We start from the raw sequence: 22854 nt of genomic DNA, 5'->3' as shown, positions 1-22854 counted from the left end.
TCTACATGACCCAGAGACTGAATCCACGCCTCTTGAATTGCAGGCAGATTCTTTACCATCTGAGACACCAGGGAAACCTCAACAAACCCACAGCAGCAAAAGTGGGTATGCGTTCATTCTTTTCAGCTCTGCAAGCAGGTCATAAAATTCACTGTTCTCTCCCAAGTTACATTTTTCTGTGACTCTTCTCTTGCATATGTTGGAATGTAGCTTCCTGCAACTCAAAACCAATACAGACTGCTACTGCGTGTGCTTAAAAAAATTCATTTTAAGAAAAATTACAGCAGATGGAATCCAATTTTTTCAAAGCAGCTTGATTCAATATTTCTTCAATGTTAATGCTGAGCTTATAAAAAATTTTCATCCTAGATACTGAATTGCATTTTCTTTTATTTGTTCTACTACTAAGCTCTTTTTAAAACCAAGTGTTCTGTTAATGGAAGAGATATAGGTCTTTTCTCTGTACTTTCGTGTTTTGGTTAAGCATTTGGAACTGACTTTTTAAGGTGAGAGAATATCTACATTTTCTTTACAGCTGAACTTTTCTACTCAGTGTAATATATTATGACCTCGCGAGTGTTTAAATTGTATTGATGCTTTCATATAAAGCTCCTCCTTTGTCATTATTTCTTGTTTATGAGAAGGTAGGAGTATATTTTATCATCTGCATTTTATGGCCTATAAATGTGAACAATATGGGGTATTTTTATATGTATATGGTAATCATCAACAGTATCTAATTTGTAAAAGGACTATACTACACTTGTAAGTGTAAACATATTTCTATTAATATGCCTGCAATTATGTCATAAATATAATTCCAGGTTTATGTACCATATATTTCTATGAATTGATGGTTTGGAGGCAAAACAAAATAGTGCCCCTTTAAGTCAGTAGTCAATTATGATCCCTTAAGTCTCTATAACATCAGATGTCAGATGAATGCTAATCTTACTTATTTATCTTAATTATTTAAATAATAACATTCCACTAATATTTTACAGTGTTTTACTGATCAGCACTTGGAAAGCTACTGATTGGAAAGGTATCATTTTCATGAATGACTTGGAGAACAATACTAAACTGTACATTTCTGTATCTTTTTCCCTACCAGTTATCTAAGGAGTATTCTGTTTTTACTGTTGGCTCTAGTTATTTTTGTTGTGCTTATTTACTAATGGGTGGAGAGTAGGAAGGCTAAATTGGTCCAGATAAGAAATATTTGGTTATTCCTGAAAGAAGAGATCTAGCTGAAGGATGGGTGTTGAAAATGGAAGACAGCAGGAGAGTTCCAGGTAGGGTGGAAATTGAAGAAACAGGAAAGAGAGATTATGAAAGAGTCAAGTGATGTCAGATTTGGATAAAATTGATGGGCTGATAAGACTTTAAGAACAAGAGACTCTGTGTCTGTGTCTGAGTGTGGAACGTGATATGATTTCCCCCCAAACTGATAGGTTAATAGCCTTTTTAAGAACAAGAAACTGCTCTCCAAGAAAATTCAGTGAAGACCTCTACATTTTAATGTTTCTGGAATCAGTTTTTATTTCTGCTGAATATGATAATTTATGTTGATGAGCCTTACTAGGTAGGCAAGAGGGTTAGTTTTATTGATGCTATATGTATATTTGAAGGAGGATGAGATATGAAATATAACAGGGAAACATGAGATGAGAAATAAATTCAAAAGAAATGTACTGGATTGGCCAAAAAGTTTGCTCAGGTTTTCTCTAACATCTTATGGGAAAACCTGGATGAACTTTTTGGCCAACCCAATACTTTTGATTCTGGCATTTCCTGGAATGGATTTATCTTAGAGATATATGATATTGGCATCTTTTTCATAAATATTGTTATCAGTTCTCCCTCTACCACAAAGAACTATTGAGTAATGATCATTTCCTAAATTCCAAGTAATTCTAGTAGATTTGTTATTATATGTAAAATTTACAAAGTAAAAGAATTTAGTTGTTTAAATTAATATTTTTGTTTACTGTTTTCATCATCCATTTAAGGTGTCAGGGAAGGGGATTACTATTTGGATTGGGAAGTGAAAGTCATTTAGTCGTGTCCGATTCTCTGCAACCCCGTGGACTGTGGCCTGCCAGGCTCCTCTGTCCATGGAATTCTCCAGGCAAGAATGCTGGAATGTGTAGCCATTCCCTTCTCTAGGGGATCGAACTCAGGTCTCTAGCATTGCAGGTAGATTCTTTACTGTCTGGGCAAGCCACCAGGGAAGCCTGTGGTGGATCTGGATTATGAAGTGCTTAATACTGAATTGTTTACTTAATCCTCTCAACAACCATGTGATTTTCTAAAAATCAAAGTATAGCTGATTTCCAACATTGCAATAGTTTCGGGTGTCCAGTATAGGGATTCAGTATTTTTTCATATTATGCTCCATTACAGGTTATAAGATAATGGCTATAATCCCTTGTGCTGTACAGTATATCCTTGTTGCTTACCTATTTTATACACAGTCATTTATATCTGTTCATCCCATATCCCTAATTTGTCCCTGCACTCTCCCCTTTCTCCTTTGGTAACGATGACCTTGCCTTCTATGTCTGAGTTTGTTTCTGTTTTGCATATATGCAAAAAATATCATTTATCATTTGTACTTTTTTTAGATTTCACATATAACTGATATCATACAGTATTTGCCTTTTTCTGTCTGACAACAGCCGTAACTTAGGTGGTATTATTTTTCCCTGAGATATATTGTGTGATATAATTGGGAAAATGGCAGTATAGAGATGATAATTCACTCAAAGATTATCAGATAGTGAATAGATGGGGCAAGATTTAAAGCTATGCCCATCTAACCCCCATATCCACTTCTGATCTGCCAGAAGTGTCTTAACAGCTTTTGGGTGGATCTCTGTGCTTCCTAATTGATGGTCTTAGTGTATCATGTACTGTCTTGTAATAATATTGCAGGGTAGTATAGTAAAATTGTTAAAATGGTGGACGCTTCTATTTATAGTTATAAGCTATTATTACTGGTTATTGTTTTTTTTTGTATGTTCAGGGGTCTGTTTTCTTCAAAAGACTAAATTCTGCAAGGGTGAGGACCATGATTATTTATATTTTCACAACACCTAGCATAGGTTTCAGAATGGAGTGGGTGCTTGAATCTATTTCAATTAATGCCATTAACCATTAATAACTTTAGACTGAAAGCAAACCCACTCAATACCTGCCTTTCTTCACTTGTGCATATTTCATTATTGGACAGGAGAAAGTGCTAAACTTTATTAGCTTATTTAATCATATATTATCATAATATATCTTATATAGATGTAATATATATGATATATATCATAGATATCATATCTAATTCTACCTAATACATATAATATTAAGATATACAATGTATATTAGATATCTACATCTTTTTTTGAAGTATAATTGACTTTAATATTATATTAATGTCAGGTGAACAACATATTGATTCAATATTTTTATACATTATAAAATGATTCCCACAATAAGTTTAGTTACCATCTGTCATCATGTACAACAAAGTTATTACAATATTATTGACTATATTACCTATGCTGTACATTATATCCTTGTGCCTTGTTTATTTTATAACTGAAAATTTGTACTTAATGTTTCTCACCTATTTTGCCCAATCCTGCACCCCCTCACCTATCTATGAATTTCTATTTTGTTTTGTAGATTTCATATATCAGTAAAATCATATACAGGTCTAATAAAGATGTGTATTTTTACTAGACCTGTGTTCTAATAAAGAGATATGTACATAAAGGTCTAATAAAGATATATTCATATCTTTATTTAGACATATAAATATGTATAATAAAGATATGTATATTATATATGCCAGATATATATGCTATATATACTATTACATATATAGTGCAATGTGTTCTGTCTCTATCTCTAAAACTTATCATATGTAAACTTGCTTAAGTAAATCTTTTGAGCATTTTTAAACAGAGTAACCTGTATGTTATGCTCATTTCATAGGGACTATTTGCAAGTTAAAAAGGATGGAGCTTGGGAATATCTTCTGAGAACCGCAAGGTCCCATATTGATAGGTCATGCTAATTCTTCTTTTGAACATTTTCAATCTTCTATGTTTATCTGCTTCTTTTTTTAATTCTAAAAGGAAAAAGTAGGTCAGAAGTAGAATGAACAGATGATTTTTAAAGTGACAGGAGTCTTGGATCATGTAACCTGGACATCAAAAGACTAGAATCCACTCGTGATGTTTCACATGTTTGAACAACTACAGCGAGAAGGATGCTAACTGACACTGCTCAGATAAAGCTGAGACTTAAATAACGGTAGACATTAGTGTGTTAGGAAAGAAAAGAACCAGGAGTAGTAAAGACAAGCCTGAATGTTCTGAAGCAGGGTTCCAAGGCAGCTGCATAGCCTCCCTCCAATTGCTTGACATGATCGGTGCCCCTCCTCGTTAGAGTCTAGAACTGTTAAGAGGTAACATCTTGATATGATATTCTCATCTTCTCATCTCAGTTCTGAAACAGTCAGTACTTTATAGATTGAACTTTATCATGTGAGTTAGGCTTCTATTTACTAGAAAGCCCAAACTGAAAGACTGTTATTAGGCTTACTGTAATCAGTTTTGTTCAGTGGAACAAAATTGGCTCCATTATTGTTGCTGTTAAAGGGAAAAAAAATCTTCCAAGATAGGGAGTAGAATGAAAATCTAAACTTTAAAATACTTTCTTGTACAAGTATTTGTGGAACTAAGTCTAGATGAATTTCATCAATTTCTTTTTATACTGATATAGACATACAACCAAAAGATTGACAGATTCATATCACTGATGATTTATTATTATACTAATTACTTGTGCTAACGAATGATAAACAATCTGACATCCAGAGTACAATTATTCCAGAAGAATAACTGCTAAATAAGCATTCTTATAGCCACCACTTTATAATTTAAAAAATCAATTCCGGAAAGCATTACATTTAATGTACTGTATAAGAACTATAACTATCTATTTTTGGTCATAAAAACAAATTTTTGGAATCTTATAATTTTTCAAAGTATTAAATATTTTAAACTGCAGGTCAACAAAATTACAAATGAGAAAAACCTTAAAATTTTGGTTATGGTTTTATGGTATAGTGTGTGGCTTCTTTTCTTAAGAACAATTCCTCGAGAAGCTATATTTCAAGATGACTAGCAAATTGTTTGCTGAGATGCATTAATTAACCTTTACATTCACATAAAAGTGTTTTGCAAGAACAAATGAACACAAATTGTTATCTTTAATCACGACTAATAAAAATGGGCTATATAAACACAGATTTTACTACTGCAAATGTCTCCTTGACAAATGACAAGACCTGATTCTTTTATTAAAAGATAATTAAAAATGTCTCACAGGGGATTCAGAACCTTCTCAGAGATCATTCCTGCCTGCCTGCCTGCTTTTGAGATAACAGGATGGAGAAGTCTTCAAGTAATGTCTAATGGTTATACTAAATGTGGATACCACTGCTGTATCTCTCTTTTAGCTCTAGACTTATTTTATAATACAAAATATTAAAATTATACTTATAGGGCCTATGGAGACAGCTGAGAGTGCATTTGAAATGTGTCAACCAGGATGATACTGATTAGATTAAGATTTTTTTTCCAGAAAAAAAATCACTGTGTCCACATGAGAACTCCCTGCTGCGCTCTTAGCTGAGCCTTCAGAAAGCCAGGTGGTTTCATGTGTTACAGCCCCCATGGTCTCATAGCTCTCTTTCTCCAAAAGCCTGAATCGTGGCAATTACTGTAATAAGCCCCAGGTTAGCTATTATAACGAGTCATTAATTTGAAGGTGTTTCATCTTCAAGGTGCTTCTGTGCTCACAAAGGATGAGACCATTGGGCCTGTTAAACAAAATGGTGGCATCACTGGTTCAAACCCCATGATGAGAAAACCTCTGACAGGTAAGGTTACTCATTAAAGATGAAGATTCTGGAGCCAGAACACCCGGGTTTGAATTCCGGGTCTGAGTAACTATGTGGCCTCGGGAAAGTCATTCCTCTTCCCTGGGCCTCAGTTTCCTCATCTGTAATGGTACTGACTTTTGAGGATGCCTGGATAGTGAAATGTGTGAAGTGCATAGTGGCCAGCATGTTACATATGCTATGTAAGGATGAAATCAATAGACTAAGGTAATTTCTTAGAGACACTCTGAAATTTACTTCTATGCCAGAAGAATGACTCTTGGAAACAACCAGTATCATGGGAAAACTATTGATTGAAGGACCAAGCAGGAAGTTTTTTTTGGCTCAGTCTTCAAGAGCCACTAGTTCAGATTTTTTTGTTATGTCCTGATGAAGCACACATACAGCTATCAAGACTGCTAGGATTAAATGTTTAAAGCACATATTACTTTAATAATGCTGTCTTCTTCCTTCTGAAATGTACTATGAGTTGCAAAAATTGAAAGTTTCCTCGCTTTTGAGAGACCCTGAAATGACAGGAGGAACAAAGGAATGGATAACCTTGAGGCTTACTCCAATTTCATGGAGAAAGACAGTATCTTGTACTATATCTCTGGTCAGCTTTATTTTGAGACCATATTTTTAATGTTCTATTTGGGAAATAGTAAAGCTAAAATCTGAGATATTTCATGCGTAGTATCATTTCTATGCATAGTATTTCATGCATAGTATCAGGGTAGCATTTCCAGAGATGTGGTAATGTTTGCATGGTCAGCAACCCACTGTGTAGAAGGATTGACATGGGGTATCTTTGATGATATTCCTTGATGGCACATTTCTTTACCTCTAGGTCACCTTTTTAGAAAGTCAGTACCAAAGTCCCTTACTAGTTTACATGGGCAGATAACACACACATAATTTGTTTTCAAATATCTATCCATACTCAAAAGATTATTAATAATTTGCTAATATGGTATCCAGGAAGAAATGCTCTTAGATAGTTTGGTGATAAATGCAGGCTGCATTGAGACAATTTCAGTGCTGCTAGATCCTCTTTGTTCATTTCTTTAGTGTGTGGAGTACTGACAGTGAATTAGTCAATGTGGTAAATGGGGTTACAGACTTTTGCACTACATTCCACAAGTAAAAGGTTCTGAATTGAAATTTTTTTTCTGCATATTGTTTTGGGAATGACAGGAATGAGCATTATTGATTTGTCATCCTTCTTAGCTGTACCACAAGTCACCTTCCATTCTTATACACAGAGAGGTACACACACATGCACAAATTCTTACTTCCACATTCTCCTGACGGTCTTCTGCTGAATCCTGCAATCCGAATATATTTTAAAAGTCCAATTAAAAGAAAATGATGGCACAGAACACATAACTCCCAGAGGAATAAAATCCCTAAGTGTATGAGATTGGAGGTGAAATATTTTGTAAAGATTGCCATAGACTTGAAAATTTTAAGACATAATGTCAGAGCTTACTGTGGAAGGTACACATATATCACAGTTTTATATTTCTTAAATCAATGTATTTGGTGGTTAGAATCAGCATCTTCTGGGAACTTGTTAGGAATGCAGAATATCTGGCTTCAACCAGACATACCACATTAAAATTTGCATTTTAATGAAAGTCAGGGGTAATTCACAAGCACATTAAATCTGGGAGCATAGTAATATGAACCAATTAAATATTTTATGGTTGGATTATAGTTACATGAAATATAAGAGAAAAAGAATTCCCTACCAATGCAAACATTTAAAAAAAATCCAATTTTGATAATCCTAAAAATCAGCTTATGCTTATCTGCTTCTTCTTATTTCATTAAAATTAACATCAATTTTCTACTAAACTAATAAAATTACTACAAGGGAGTACTCAATAATTATTGAAAGCTGACAAAATATTAGACTTAAATATTCGAGCTGAAATCACACTGGATTTATTTAAAAGAGATATCCTTTAAATGGAAAAAAAGCTGAAAAAGTAGGGAACAGCCAATTGTGGGGGGTGGGGGTGGGGTTGCGGGGTGGAGCTCGCTCAGTATCACATTGCACCTGTCTGCTTTAGTCACTAACTTGCAAGATCCCTGAAGGTGGAGAGTGACATTCAAATGAATCCACAACAATGAGCACATTTTAAATAAATGAATAACTAAACAATATTTTTGTTTAATTAATTTATTTAAACATTGAAACATTCTGTACCTATATAATCTTGATATTACTACTGACCACTGTCTAGTATGTATCCACTCCCCAAATAATATAAATAGCATTACAATAACAATGTAATGATACTAGAAGAGTAAAATCATTAGAGAATTAACCAGGACCTATACCTACTTCCTGAACTGAACACCTACTTTCAGATTGTTAAGATGGCTCATTTCATGTCTCCTTGAAAAAGTGCACAAACCCTTTTCATTCACTAGGTTAAGCATGGCATTAACTTATCCAATAAGCAAGTGAATGCTTTTATAATAAATAGCAAGTTTTTGAAACAGGGCTTAAATAAGCAAATCTACTTTTTTGAGAACATGATTGCCCTCTAGTGGTGTGAAAAGTTAATGCAGGCGCCAAGCTTTTCCAGTTCAAAGAACCAGCAAAGAGCCTTGGTTCTGGAAACATCTGGGTCGCTGGCTAATTCTGTATTTTTTAAAAATTTTTTGAAAATTTCTTGCGTTTTTCATATAAGGCACAGGTTGTGTGACAACAGAATAATATGTGTTTGTCTAAGACCACAAGGGAAACTAGAGTGAATTGGAGTTAAATATCAGCTGCCTGGGGTGACCACACCCAAGAAAGGTAGCCCTGGGCTCCGAGGCCAGCGTCCTCCAGCCTCTGAGCGATGAGCTGGGGGGAGTGGGGCTGGGGTGGGGAGGATGTATAGTTGGCTGGAATAAAAAACACAGTTATTGATAAGTCAGGCATTTTCTTAAAAATGGTTTGGATTTATCAATGACAAAAATCCTCATTTAATTATGCAATTGATTTATCTTCCACTTCATTTTTAATTTTACAGATTTAGCTTACAAATTCTGCTTGATAGCTACAACTAGATAATCACAGAATTGAGTAATTATTTTGATCCTAAATTACAGAGAGGAAAACTATTTCACTGCATGAACCGGCTTTATGACACTGGGAGAGGACATTTCCTGAATCAGGGGAAAATGTAACCTTTTGCAGCATTTCACCACTGAGAACGAGTTATTTGATGGAAGACATAATCTGTCAAATGCTTATTCCATGATCTATCCATTAATAATTAAAAAATATAAAAGCAAGCAAACGCATTTTGAATGTAACAATACAACTCAGCTCAAAATGTTAATGATTAAGGGCAGAGACAATTGCTCTAACAATAAAAACACTCCTTTTCTCCTTAGGATAATTTAGTACAAATCTGTGAGTCACACCACAAAAGCATGGTTAATTTTAATTAACTTTAATTTAAAAGTTGTAGATTTTAATATGCCAAACCATCCAATCTTAATTATCACTGAAAAATTTATTTTCTTTCAGGTAAGACAACCACCAGCAAATGTATTAATTTATATCATTAAACAAGCTAGTTGCCTTTGGCTACACTGGGTCAGTAATGCTTACTGCAGGCTCAGCTTACTCGCCTGGTATGAACTATACATATAAGATTTAATGATAAGCTACTGCTATTTCTCTTTCCATCTTATCCTGAAATTTTGACCAAATCCTCCTCTTTCCACCTCCAGTTATTTATGTATCCATTTAGAAGGTGTCCACTTCATTAGAGAAGATAACAGGGAGTTTTATATGCACCTAGTACAATCATGCTGAATACAATAATTGTTTAATCAATCAGGAGAAAGCATCCGCCCTGGTGATTAATTGATTATGCGTTGCAACTGGAATGATTTCAAAAATCCATTATTTTAATAATGCAGAGGTTGTACTTCTTTTCCTGATTTGCTTACTCATGGCAGAAAGGGCCCTTGCATTTGTCGTGTTTGGGGTGGAATTTTTATTAATGGAACGATGGCTACCGTTTTACAACCCACGTTTCTGTGCAAAATTGAAGAGTTTCGAAAACAAAAAAGAAACAATTAAAATTCTGTGCATAACCTACGTTGCAATGTTTATAGATATGGCCTATAATACATAGGAATACAAGCGCTAATATCATAATATTTCAATTATATATGCATATTGTAGCCACAAACAATTTTCTGCGGAGAATATTCCAGCAGTCTTTGGCACACAAGCCCTGCCCTTAGCAAGTACTTTCACTTGTGAACATACAAAATCCCTACAGCAACCAAACATTTACTTGTTTTATAAAGTATAATTAAAGAAGAAATGCATTCTTTTCTGGGGGAGGGGGTGGTGGGAATAGGAGGAAGAAAAGCTAGCGCAGCAAGGGTTAATCCTCATTGAAATGCGATCATTCAAACCGTTTGAACAAATATGGCACCTGAGTCATCAAACAATAATAATTTGAAATAACAGCAGTAATACTGATGACGGTGATGAGTTTGCAGAAGCCCTCCTGCAGCAGAAACCTCTCGGTGGGGGTGCAGAGCGCAGAGCCAGATCGCCCCCATCCCCCATTCTCAGACCCTTTCCCGACTCGAGGGCGAAGCATGACTGTGGGGAGCTGGGGTAGTTCAGGACACTGCGTAGAAACCGGTCTCCTGGGCTGCACCCGCGGGGGCGAGCGCCCAGCTCCGGGGAGGGGCGCGCAGGGCGCGGCGCGGGGCTCTGCAGGGCTGGCTGCGATCCACGCGCCTGCTCGCCAAGTGCGCCCCCACCCGGCCAGCCGCTGTCGGGTCTGCGCCCCAGCTGGGAAGGGTGGGGCCGAGCCCTCGCTCCAGGAGCGAGGGTCTCTCGCACCAAGACCACCCAAGGGGTCTCCACCTGAACAGGGCGCGAATCGTGTGCTTCGGCTGGGGGAAGCAATCTCAGGCTCCCTGGACTGTCGGAGGGCAAGAGAAGCGCCCCCCGCACTCCTGGGAAGGGGTCACCTCTGCGGCCCCGCGGCCGGCTGGGGTGGGGCCGCGCCTTTGTGTGGCCGGGCGGGGCTCGAGGCGGCCTCTCTGCAGAGACACTCGGTGGGCTGGGAGCGGCTCCGAGCCCGGACTCCGAGCAACGCCCGAAGTCTGCGCATATCGAGGGGCGTCCTGTCTGTTCTAGACGGCCGGGCTGGAAAAGAGGGCTCTAGGACTGCAGATAGCTCTAGGGCCCCCCTCCCCAGCCCCCCTCCCCTTTGGCAAGAATCTGAGCCGGAGGTCTCCCCGGCTCCGCCTGGGAGGGTGGGGCAGGGCGGAGTGGTCCAGAGCAAACCTCTTTCGCCTCTTTTCCCTTCTCCGCATCCCGCTCCGGGGGAGGGGTGCTTCCAGCCGCCGCCCGAGCTCCAGCCCCTCCCTGCCTGTCCCCGGGGGCCACCGAGGGGCCCAGGAGGCGCAAGACCCAGGGGTTGGGGTTGGAGGCCTTGGATCCGGAACCTCGTTTGGTATCTGTCTCTTGATACCGGCTGAGCCTATGAAAATTGCGGTTGTTTGGCCCTGTTTGACCTACAAAACTGTTATATCACTTGGCTCAGTTAAAGACCTTGACCTCTTTTGTATATGTATTATTATGTGTACTTATATCTAGCTTCCAAAAGGTTTTCCCCCCACCGATCAAATGCGTGAAAGAAGAATCTATCGCGTTTAAGTCTAATCAACCCTAGGTGATGTGGTTTTGAAAAGAAAAATGTTTAACCCACTTTTCTCCTCTCTGTCTACAAACAGAACAATGAGGCCAGGGTGGGGAGGGCGGGGGCAATGGTCAGGTCTCGCTCGGAAGCCGAGGCTGGGAGTCGGGAGCGCGAGGCGCGGGGCGTGGCGTCGCTGTCTACCCAGGGCTGGGCTCCGGGCTCCGCGCTGCGCTCCGCACCCGAGCCCCCCTTTAAGCCGGAGACGCTGCACCCGGGGCGGGGGGAGGGCGCCGGCGCGGCTCGCTCAGGGTGGGGCAGTCCGCATTGTGCGCCCCGCGCCGCAGGTGCCTTCCCCCCACCCCCGCGGGACGGCTCGTCTTCACACAAAGAAACCCCACCCCAGCGCCTGCGAAACCGCGGTCCCTCCCTAACCGCGCGCTTCCCCGCCCCTGCAGCTGCCCACCCGCGCCCTCTTTGCCCTCCCGACTTCCTCTCTCCATCCCCTCCCTCTCCCTAAAACAAAGGAGTGTAGGTCTCCCCGCAACCCCGCCCCGCGCCCTTACCTCCCCACACCGCGCCCCAGGACTAGCGGTTTTTGCCACCAGACAATACCATAAAATATGCCCGGTTCTTCACCCGCCTCCCCTCGTCTCCACCCATCTTTCAAACAGCCTAGATGGGACCACTTGGACTTTACATTTTTCTTTTTCCTTTCTCCCATCCCCTTTCCTCTTCCCTATTTTCTTACTTTCTTAATCTTTTAACTAGAGAAGAAATAAAGGACGTTACAAAGCACTTTCCAAAATGTCCCTTAACCCCATTTAAGGCATATAGTTGAGGTAGCCCCCTCCCCCAACGGCTAAGCCTTAATTTAAAATATGGAAACAGAATACATTCACTCCCCATGGGACGGCAACTTACCTGCTTCCACCTTAAAAAAAAAAAAACATATCCTTAGCTTTAGATTTTCAAAGATCCCCTCTTTAACCTCCCTCAAACCCCGGAGCTGCCTCCATCCTTCCCAATTCCTATGTTACCAATAATGTCTTTTCTTCTAGAAAATATCTCCGAATGCCTTCCAAGCTCTACGGGAAAAGGTAAGAGGTGGGCTTCAGGTGGAGCCGAGGAAGAACGAGGCGCGATGCCTTACCCATTGCTGTTTTAGCCATTGTAGGGATGTGCAGATGCTGAGCGGTGGCGAAGGCGGAGGGTCCGGCTACAGCAGCGCAGAGAGCGAGAGAGAAGACTGAATAAGGCACTGAGTCTGCAGAGTGGGGCCGTGCGAGAGAAAGAGCAAGAGGCAGGAGCCCATGAATAATTATCACTCAGAAGCTCAAGCAGATTGGCTCCCAAGGTCCCCTGACATGACTCCCGCAGAGTCAGAATCTCCAAGCATTAAATATTGATCGGCCAATGGTGCTGGAGTACAAAGTACCAGAATGCAGTTTGAAATGGAAATCAGTCCTTCCCAGGCAGCTCCCCCCATTTTGGGGGCTTGATAGTACAGTCCAAGTAGAGTGGAGCCTTAGCCCAGAATCCTTCTAGGAGCTAAGAACTGGGCTGTACCTACCTAGGAGCCAGGAGGCTTGACTTGATCTCACTTGTTTCATTGCACAAATAGACACAGGAAAAAGGAAAGGGTTTCAGAGGCCTGAGAAGTCTGCACAACATGCTGACTGTTGGAAAAGTCTGTTTAAACGTTGTTTTTACTTGCTCCTGTTTTCTCTTTCACCTTTGGCCATGTCTTTGGTAGATTCTAGTCTCAGGGTGACCCCATGTCTGGCTGTGGTGACAACTTAAAGCAGAAAGGCACGATTGTCATTTGTCTCCCAGCAGCTGAACTTAAATGTCCCTGGACTCCTGGGGATCTCTCAGCAGGGCAAGGCCTGCTGCTTTCTACTTTTGGCACCAAGAGAGGGCTGCTGGGTTGCTAGGGAGTAGGGACAAGTAGTCATCCTCTCCATGGGGACTTTGGGAAGAAGATGCGAGTTAACGTCCTGTCCAGCGGGTAACAGGGCAGACCCAGGTTGACGGGCTGACTTGAGCATTGGAGTAGCCACAGGTGGGTGGATGCTATGGTGCCCTGAAGATACAGGATTACACCGGTTGAAACCTCAGTGACCTTTCCAGGGCTCTAAGGAGAACCCTTTATACTGAAAGCTTAGTGGAGTTGAAAAGTGTGATCTGGAGCAAGATTTTTTCCCTGAGATCCAGAGTCGCTGTTGATACAGGGCAGAGAAAGGTGCATCCATGTTTCAGGCTGAGCAGTGTGAGGACCTCTGAGACCACGTGCAGACAGTGACTTTTGATTATGAGCCAGATATTCATTAATTCCTTCCTACTCACTAAATGAATGCCATTCATTAATTCATTCTTTCTCACTTGACTCCCATGAATATTCATTGAGCATTTACCATGTACCAAGCTCTGAGGACACAGCGGTGAGCAAGATTTTAGGACTTGTTCACATGGACCTCATGGACCTTTTTTTTTTTTTTTTTAAATTTATTGAAGTATAGTTGAATTGCAGTGTTGGGCTTATTACTGTTGTGCAACAAAGAAACTCAGTTATATGTGTGTATATATATACAGCTATATATGTATACACACATGTATATATATATACATTTTTAATATGATTTTCTTTATGGTTTATCACAGCATATTGAATATAGTTCCCTGTGCTATACAGTAGGACCTTGTTGTTTATCCACCTTATATATACCATTTTGCATCTGCTAATCCCAAGCCCTCTCTCCTACCCTCTCCCACCCATCTCCCCCTCAGCAACCACCAGTCTTATTCTCTATGTCCCTGATTTTGTTTCTGTTTCATAGATGGGTTCATTGGATTCCTATCATGGTTTTTACTTTGTTTTTCTGACTGACTTCACTTAGGATGATAATCTCTCATTGCATCATGGAGTTTTTAATTATGGTTAATTTAACTCTTCTGTGACTTCACTGAAACTTCCTTAAACCTAAATCCATCAAGAGTCTGTGGTTTTGAAAAATAGACAAATAATCTCTAATTCTGTTGTATTTTAAAGCTAAAAGATTAGTGCATTGTTGAAATCAGATACACGTACAAAACTTTGGCAAGTTTTAAATTTTATAGAAATGGTTAGAATTTTTCTCATAAGCTATCTTATGAGATAAGTTTTTAGCAGCTTTCTATCAAACCACCTTTCAATTTCTTTCTAGCCTTCATGAATAATATGCAGTTTTGAATGCATAACACCATTTGAAACTAATAGGGTACTCTCCTTGGTGCTGAAATAAATTTCTTCCTCTCCTATTTTTAACTCTATGGATATCTTGCTGAATGATAGAAAGCTACAGGAGCACGTGCAGTTCTGACCTGCTGAATCATAAGGAAAATAAAAGATAGAGTAGAGATCAATAAAATCATTTTTTGAACAGGAAGATTAGAAGTTATTCTTCCTGTCACTGTACAGGTCTGTGACTATGACACAGCAAGAGAGCAATATGGAAGTTGGCAGTGTCTGGAAATAAGTAACCTTTTTCTCCTTCTTTATAGTCATCTCCCATTTTAAATGTGAGAGCTGATTCCTTCTCAGAGAAATAGTTACTAGTCATGAGATAAGGGATTTCAGTAGCTCTGTATGATTAATATCTTTAAAGTGTTCTCTTCTTTCCACCACACCCTTTCCCCTTAGACTGTGTGTCATCCCTACCCATTATTAAAATCCTTGGAGAAAAGGTCCCTAAATCATGGTGTTAATGCCTTTAACAATGACCACTAGCAGCTGAACAAGATCTACTGCACTTTTGATCACTATCAATAACACAAAATAAAACACTCATTGTACAGTCCAATCTCTCAATCTCTGATGAACTTTACCTACTGATGGGTAGGAATGTGAGATGGAGGTCAATATACACAGAGACAAGTGTCAAATGTGTAAATCTTTTCTATTTCTGACTTTCCAGGTGCTAGGTACTTAACCTAAAGTTATGTATTATTTTCAAATAATGTCAAGCAGGCGAGGTAGTAGGTTAATATGACTTACTATAGAATATGGGCTTCCCAGGTGGCACTAGTGGTAAAGAATCTACCTTCGAATGCAGGAGACGTGCGTTAGACCCCTGGGTTGGGAAGATCCCTTGGAGAAGGAAATGGCAACTGCTCCAGTATTCTTGCCCAGAGAATCCTATGGACAGAGGAGCCTGGCAGACTGTAGTCCACAGGGTCAAAAAGAGTCAGACACAACTGAAGTGACTTGGCACTGTGCAGCACACAGCACTGTAGAATATAAAGATAGGAGACCATCATCATCTTTTAACTAAGTTAAAAGAGCCGAGTTGCATCAATTATTGTTTTGTATTTTTTTTTAGCATAACACTGTCATAATAATGTTTTAACATAACACATCATAGCCTGAGAGGATAGGGGCAAAAAAGGAACAGAGAAATTATCTCATAATCACTAGTTCAGTCATTACTCACTCTTTTGTTCTGCTAATTCATTCAGCAAATATTTAATGAAATTTCAGGCTTTTATATTCTGAAATCAGCTAATTTTCTCCTTATTGTCTAAAAATTATAAAATATATAAAAATTATGAAATAAATTAACTGTCATCTCTTTAAGAAAATGTTACTAATTTTGGAGGATGATTGTTATCCTGTGTATCAGTTAGAATTCTTTTGGCTGCAAAGAATAGGAAAAAAAAATGCAAACTGACTTTGATAATAAAAGGGGATTGGTTGGCTCATCTAACTAAAGAGACTGAGTGGGTCTCAGAGGTCAGAAGATGAGAATCAGTTTTCCTGGAAGCAAATGGTTTTGATGGGGATGTTTTTGTTGTTTAGTTGCTAAGTCATGTCCAACTCTTTTGTAACCCTATGAACTGTAGCCCACCAGGCTACTCTGTCCATGGTATTTCCCAGGCAAGAATACTGGAGTGGATTGCCATTGCCTTCTCCAGGGAATCCTCCTGACTCAGGGACTGAACGTGCATCTCCTGCATTGGCAGGCAGGTTCTTTACTACTGAGCCACCATGGAAGCCCTAGATGGGGATGGATGGATACCAAATGAAACAATAGGTACTAGATCTATGCCATGCAGATAAAGACAACAATTCTTATGTTACAGCGTTTGGAGTAAATTGAAGGGTAGCCATATGTCAGCTGCCTAAACTACCATGGATATTTAATAAGTTACAGTTACTATGTTTTAGTTTTCAATACATTTAAACTTTTAAGGTTAAGTACTGGGTAGAGACATTACTTTGCCAACAAAGGTCTGTCTGGTCAACGCTATGGTTTTTCCAGTAGTCATGTATGGATGTGAGAGTTGGAGTGTGAAGAAAGCTGAGCGCCGAAGAATTGATGCTTTTGAACTGTGGTGTTGGAGAAGACTCTTGAGAGTCCCTTGGACTTCACGGAGATCCAACCAGTCCATCCTAAAGGAGATCAGTCCTGGGTGTTCATTGGAAGGACTGATGCTGAAGCTGAAACTCCAGTACTTTGGCCACCTCATGCGAAGAGTTGACTTATTGGAAAAGACCCTGATGTTGGGAAGGATTGGGGGCAGGAGGAGAAGGGGACGACAGAGGATGAGATGGCTGGATGGCATCACCAACTCGATGGGCATGAGTTTGAGTAAACTCCGGGAGTTTGTGATGGACAGGGAGGCCTGGCGTGCTGCGATTCATGGGGTCACAAAGAGTTGGACACGACTGAGTGACTGAACTGAACTGAGTGTGTATCTTTAGATCCCTTTTAGTGCTTGGCTTTGTGATTCACATGTTCAGTTCAGTTTGGTCACTCAGTTATGTCCAACTCTTTGCGACCCCATGGACTGCAGCATGGGTAGATAGTCAATAAATGTTTGTGAAATAACAGTTTTCAACACTGTTGAAAATAAATCAAGATGATTAAACCCAGTGAAGCTGTAGCAATGCTTTCAACCACCTTTCGTTGCTTAGCTCATCTAGGGGGCAGGTACTAAGCTGTTTACTATTGTATCTTTATTCATATCCTGCCCCACTCCCAAATGGACATAGAGGGATAAAGCTCATGTTAATAAAAGATCCTTGGTAATTTTTAAAATCTTTAGCAGTAGTCAGAGGAAGTTGTGAAAATCAAAGGCATGCTAACAGAGATTTAATTACTGTGGGTTTTGGTGTATTGTGTATTATCTCTTCAAGGAGGCCTGAGGTGTTGATATCTTTCCAAACTGAAGAGAACAGTTTCTTTGGAATATTTAACTGATGTCATCTAGTATACTCAGGTGATTTTCTGCTAAGAATAAGCTGTCTGGGAAAGAATCTTAAAGTAATTATTAAAAGTGAGTGAGATAGGAAAAATATTGTGAGAATGGAGTTAATTATTTTGATTGAAATTCAGTTGATTACAAAGAAAACTTATGAAAAAAATCATAGAATTTTTTTAGGTGGTTGGAAATTCAGTTAAAGCTGAAAATATCTAGAGATGTACCTAAAATAGTAACATATGAAAAAAGTTAATTGGCTAACATTTTGATGATTTTGCCATATCCTTGTAGATTAATGAAAAATGAAAAAGATTTGACATCCTTTATTATTTTTTGCTTTGTTTTTTAAAAAATGTTTTTATTTATTTATTTGGCAATACTGGGTCCTAGTTATGGCTTGTGGAATCTCTAGTTGAGGCAATCTAACTCTTAGTTACAGCATGTGGGATCCAGTTCCCTGACCAGGAATTGAACTTGTGTCCCTTATAGTGAAAGCCCAGAGTCTTAACCAGTGGACCACCAAGGAAAGTCCCTTATTTTTTATTTTATATTGGAGTATAGTTGGTTTACAATGTTATATTAGTTTCAGGGGCACAGCAAAGTGATTCAATTATATGTATACATGTATCTATTTTTTTCCAGGCTTCCCTGGTGGCTTAGTTGGTAAAGAGCCTGCTTGCAATGTAGGAGACCTGGGTTCATTCTCTGGGTCAGGAAGATGCCCTGGAGAAGGAAATGGCAATCCACTCCAGTATTCTTGCCTGGGAAATCCCATGAACAGAGGAACCCGGCGGGCTACAGTCCATGGGGTCACAAGAGTCGGACACGACTTAGCAACTAAACCACCATCATATTCCTTTTCAAGTTCTTTTCCTATTTGGTTATTACAAAATATTAAGCAAAGTTCCCTGTGCTACACAGTAAGTCCTTATTGATTATCTGTTTAAACATAGCAGTGTGCTTACATCATTTCCAACTCCTAGTCTATCCCTCCCTTCATCCTTCCCCCCTGGTTACCATAAATTTGTTCTCTAAGTCTGTGAGTCTGTTTTGTAAGTTACTTCATTTATATGAATTTTTTAAGACTTTGCATATAAGTGATATCATATGATGTTTGTCTTTCTCTAACATACTTTTTTATGATAATCTCTAGGTCCATCATGTTGCAGCAAATGGCATTATTCCATTCCTTTCAGTGATGAGTAATATTCCATTGTACACGTGTACCACATCTTCTTTATCATTCATCTGTCAGTGGACATTTAGGTTGCTTTTCTGTCTTCGCTATTGTAAACAGTACCACAGTGAACACTGGGGTACTTGTATACTTTCAAATGATGTTCTTCTCCAGATATATGCCAAGGAAGTGGATTGCTGGGTCATATGGGAGCTTTATTTCTAACTTTTTAAAGGACTTCTATACTATTCTCAGTAGAGGTTATACCAACTTACATCCCCACCAACAGGGTAAGAGGGTTCCCTTTTCTCCACATCCTCTCCAGCATTTATTGTTTGTAGTGATGTCCTTTAAAAGAACCATCGATATGGTTTATTTAAAGGGAAAGTCATTCCAAGGAGGGAGTTTATGCTCCTTATTAATGAAAATATATATTTTTTTCATTAATGAAAATATATATTTTCATTCAATGAAATCTATATTGTTTGGTGAGTTATAGTTGATTCTGCAGTGGTGAGTTAACATACCTTATTATTTTCCTCTTAGATTGGTTATTGAAAATGGAGAATGCTGGGACTTGCCTGGCAAGTGGTGAAAACTCTGCACTTCCAGTGCAGGGGGCATGGGTTTGACGCCTGGTTAGGGAACTAGGATCTCACATGCTGCACGGTGTGGCCAAAACAGGGAAAAAGAAGAATGCTTAGTTAATTATTATCTCCTTTTTTGTACCTATGATTTTTTTTTATGTCCAAATGGGACTGACACATATTAGTAATTAGAATAATTTACCCAGAAGCAAAGCGACTTATTGAAATTAATGTCTTATTGATAATTTTATAATAGAATTTTTTTGGACATGAGTTTACTTTGATTGTAAGAAGGACTTAATATAAATTTAATAAGTTGAATTTTTACATTAAATTGATAGTGTTGAAAATTATTTGCTATCTTGACAGCAACTACTGTATTGCTTTCCTTCTTTCTGTGAGCTGATTTACAATTTGAGTTCAAGGAGAACATTAGTAGAATACCACTGAAGCTGGGAAATTGATTCCTCTTGGGATCCCACTCAGCATTTTAGCTTACAATACTAGTGAGAACACAGCGGAGACAATATTGAAGTGCCTGGAAGAGAAATCTAGGAGAAGTATGACTCACTCCATTTATCCCACAGGCCTCATTTTTATTTTACTTTTTAAATAGAAACCTCATCATAGGCATTGCACTATACATATAGGTAACCTTGGTTGCCTAAGAACTTGGTCTTATTTAAATCACATCTGGAAGGAGGGGGAGGGGGAATTAGGAAAGAGAAAAGAAAAAGCAATTTACTGTACTGCCTTCTGAAGATACTTTTCCAGAAGGGATAGTTAGGGAGTTTGGGATCGACATGTATACACTGCTGTATTTAAAATCGATAACTGCAAGGTCCTACTGTATAGCACAGGGAACTCTGCTCAATGCTATATGGCAGGCTGAATGGGAAGGGAGTTTGTCCACGGCTGAGTCCCTTTGCTGTCTGCCTGAAACTATCACAACATTGTTAATTGGCTATACTCCAATATAAAATGAAAAGTTTAATTAAAAAAAAAACAAAAAGACAAAGATACTTTTCCACTAATCATTTATTAACTCATTCTCTTATCCTCTGAACTTCCCCCACCCCATCCTGCTTTGTTATCAGATGGAATTGAATTAATAGACATAGAATTTTTAAAAGTGATTTCATTAAGAATTCAATTTGACTGTAACATTAACCTTGAGTTCTCATATAGACAGTAGAATCTCATTCTGTATTTTCTCATCTTTTTACGTCTTGATGGAGTCGTCCTTTTGTTCCCCTTGCAACTGCTTCCTCAATCATAAGGTAAGTAATTACATCTAACTTTTCAGGAATTCAGGTCAGTGACAAGGGAGAAATGTGCAGGTTTAGGTAGCAAATGGTGCCTGTTGTGGCAGAAAAAAACATTTCCCACAGTTTTGCTCTTTGAGTTTATTTAGAAAATGCAGGAAATGTCCTCTTTTGGAAAAAAGGATTTCAAAAAGGATTTCAAAGTTAAGAATATTTTTGTGATGAACAATTTCAAATGGACACAAAAGAAGAGAGAGCAATTAATGAACTCCTGTCAATCAGGTTAAAAATGGTCAGAATTTCCTTGCTTCTATTATTTTTCTTTATTTTTTCCACCTTTGTTGGAATCTTTAAGAGAAAATAGACATCATTTAAATTTTCTCTTGCATACCTAAGTAGATATCTCTCTTAAACATATGAACCTTTTTTTAGATAAATGCAATTCTAATACCACACTTAATTGTAATGATTTATTGGTAACATGTAATACACGGCTAAGAATTACATTTTCATGTTTGCTTTGAAAATGCCTTTTTATAGTTTATTTGCTTGAAATGGGATCTATGGTACATGCATTCTATTCAGTTTCAAGTTTCTCAAATCTCTTTTAATCTGGAGCAACCCTCCCTTCATTTAAGAAAGTCTTTGAGTTATTACAGAAACTGGGTTAATTGTCCTATGAACTATTTTCCATTCTGGATATACCTCTTTGCTGCTATGTAGTCACTTAACTTTTTCCTGAGCTTTCTGTAAATGGAAGTCAACTTTTGGGTCTTGATTAGATTGAGGATCATCTTGCTAAAGAATAACTCATATGTATTCAGTTTAATTAAAAGCATAGATGATATTTACTCATATGTGATGCAGATCAATCATGGAGACAACGCTATTTGGCTGAGCCAGGTCTTAGTTACAACATGTGGGATCTTTGATCTTATAGTTTATGCCTGTGAGTTATTAGTTGTGGCATGTGGGAGTCAACTCCCTGATCAAAGATTGAACCAAGGTCCCCTACATTGGGAGCATGGAATCTTAGCCAGTGGCTCACCAGGGAAGTCCCAGGAATGGTTTATTTAAAAAAAAAAAACACAGCATCTGAAAATAAAATATTATTTTTGGCCCTTAGGCAAAGTGATTAGTTAATATTTATTGGGGGGAACATTTTCCTTGAAGCAAGGCAGCCTTCATCAGGGACTGGCAGTTACCAGTGAAGGCCATTTTAGTTATTTATGAGTTTTCTGAGAAGTTCTGTGACTGAAAGTGGCGTGTCATATGGCTACTGCTGAACTCTTGGCTGGACTTCTGCTGAACTCTCCTTTATCGTTAAGGTAAGACCGCACCATTTCTCTATTAGAGTAACTTGGTCCTCCATTTGGTCAAAGTTACCTGAATGAGCCATAATGGGTTCAGTCTTTTTGATAGAGTAGGATCGGCTGAGTGTCAGCCTGGCATAGTGACACTGTGGTAATTTCTAGGCACCTGCATATCATTCACTTGAAAAGGCAAGGTGAATCCTAACTATCAAAAGGAATATTTGGAATCCCACTATTTGTACTTAGATTTTAATTGGCCTAGAACCAACCAGGAGTGTAAGGCTCATGGATCAGTTTAGGCATGTGCCTATTCCCCCCCTCAAAACTAGTTATTCCACTTTCATGGATCACACATTTCAGTCTGAGGAAGAAATCCTCATGATGTCTGGTGTCTCAATCTTTTCTGATGAGTTACCATGTGAAGCTCCACATCAAAAATATGAGAAGAGGGATTTGTTTAGAATCCCAAGAAAGGCAATATGATTTTGTCAAAGTGTAGATCTTTTTTGAGGTCCATCTAATTACAGAGGGAAAGTAATCCCTTGGATGTATATTGTTGTTGTTGTTTAGGTGCTAAGTCGCTGTAGTCTGCCAGGCTTCTCTGTCCCTGGGACTTTTAAGAGGATTTAAAGATAAATCAG

The 22854-nt window shown here is 38.8% G+C and overlaps 1 protein-coding gene across 1 annotated transcript in view; it reads right to left on the bottom strand.

The window, feature by feature from the left end:
- STMN2 (stathmin 2) overlaps positions 1-12891 on the bottom strand; it is a 54730-nt gene extending 41839 nt beyond the window's left edge. Inside the window, exon 1 of the mRNA XM_020891171.2 lies at positions 12782-12891. Within this exon, the coding sequence (XP_020746830.1) occupies positions 12782-12800 (19 nt within the window). The 5' untranslated portion in view covers positions 12801-12891. The remainder of the gene's footprint in view (positions 1-12781) is intronic.
- Between the last annotated feature and the right edge of the window lie 9963 nt (positions 12892-22854).

This window comes from Odocoileus virginianus, chromosome 15 (genome assembly GCF_023699985.2).
Source record: "Odocoileus virginianus isolate 20LAN1187 ecotype Illinois chromosome 15, Ovbor_1.2, whole genome shotgun sequence".
Lineage (NCBI taxonomy): Eukaryota > Metazoa > Chordata > Mammalia > Artiodactyla > Cervidae > Odocoileus > Odocoileus virginianus.
Note: the sequence above shows the minus strand (reverse complement) of the source record. Positions and strands in the feature narration are given on the sequence as shown.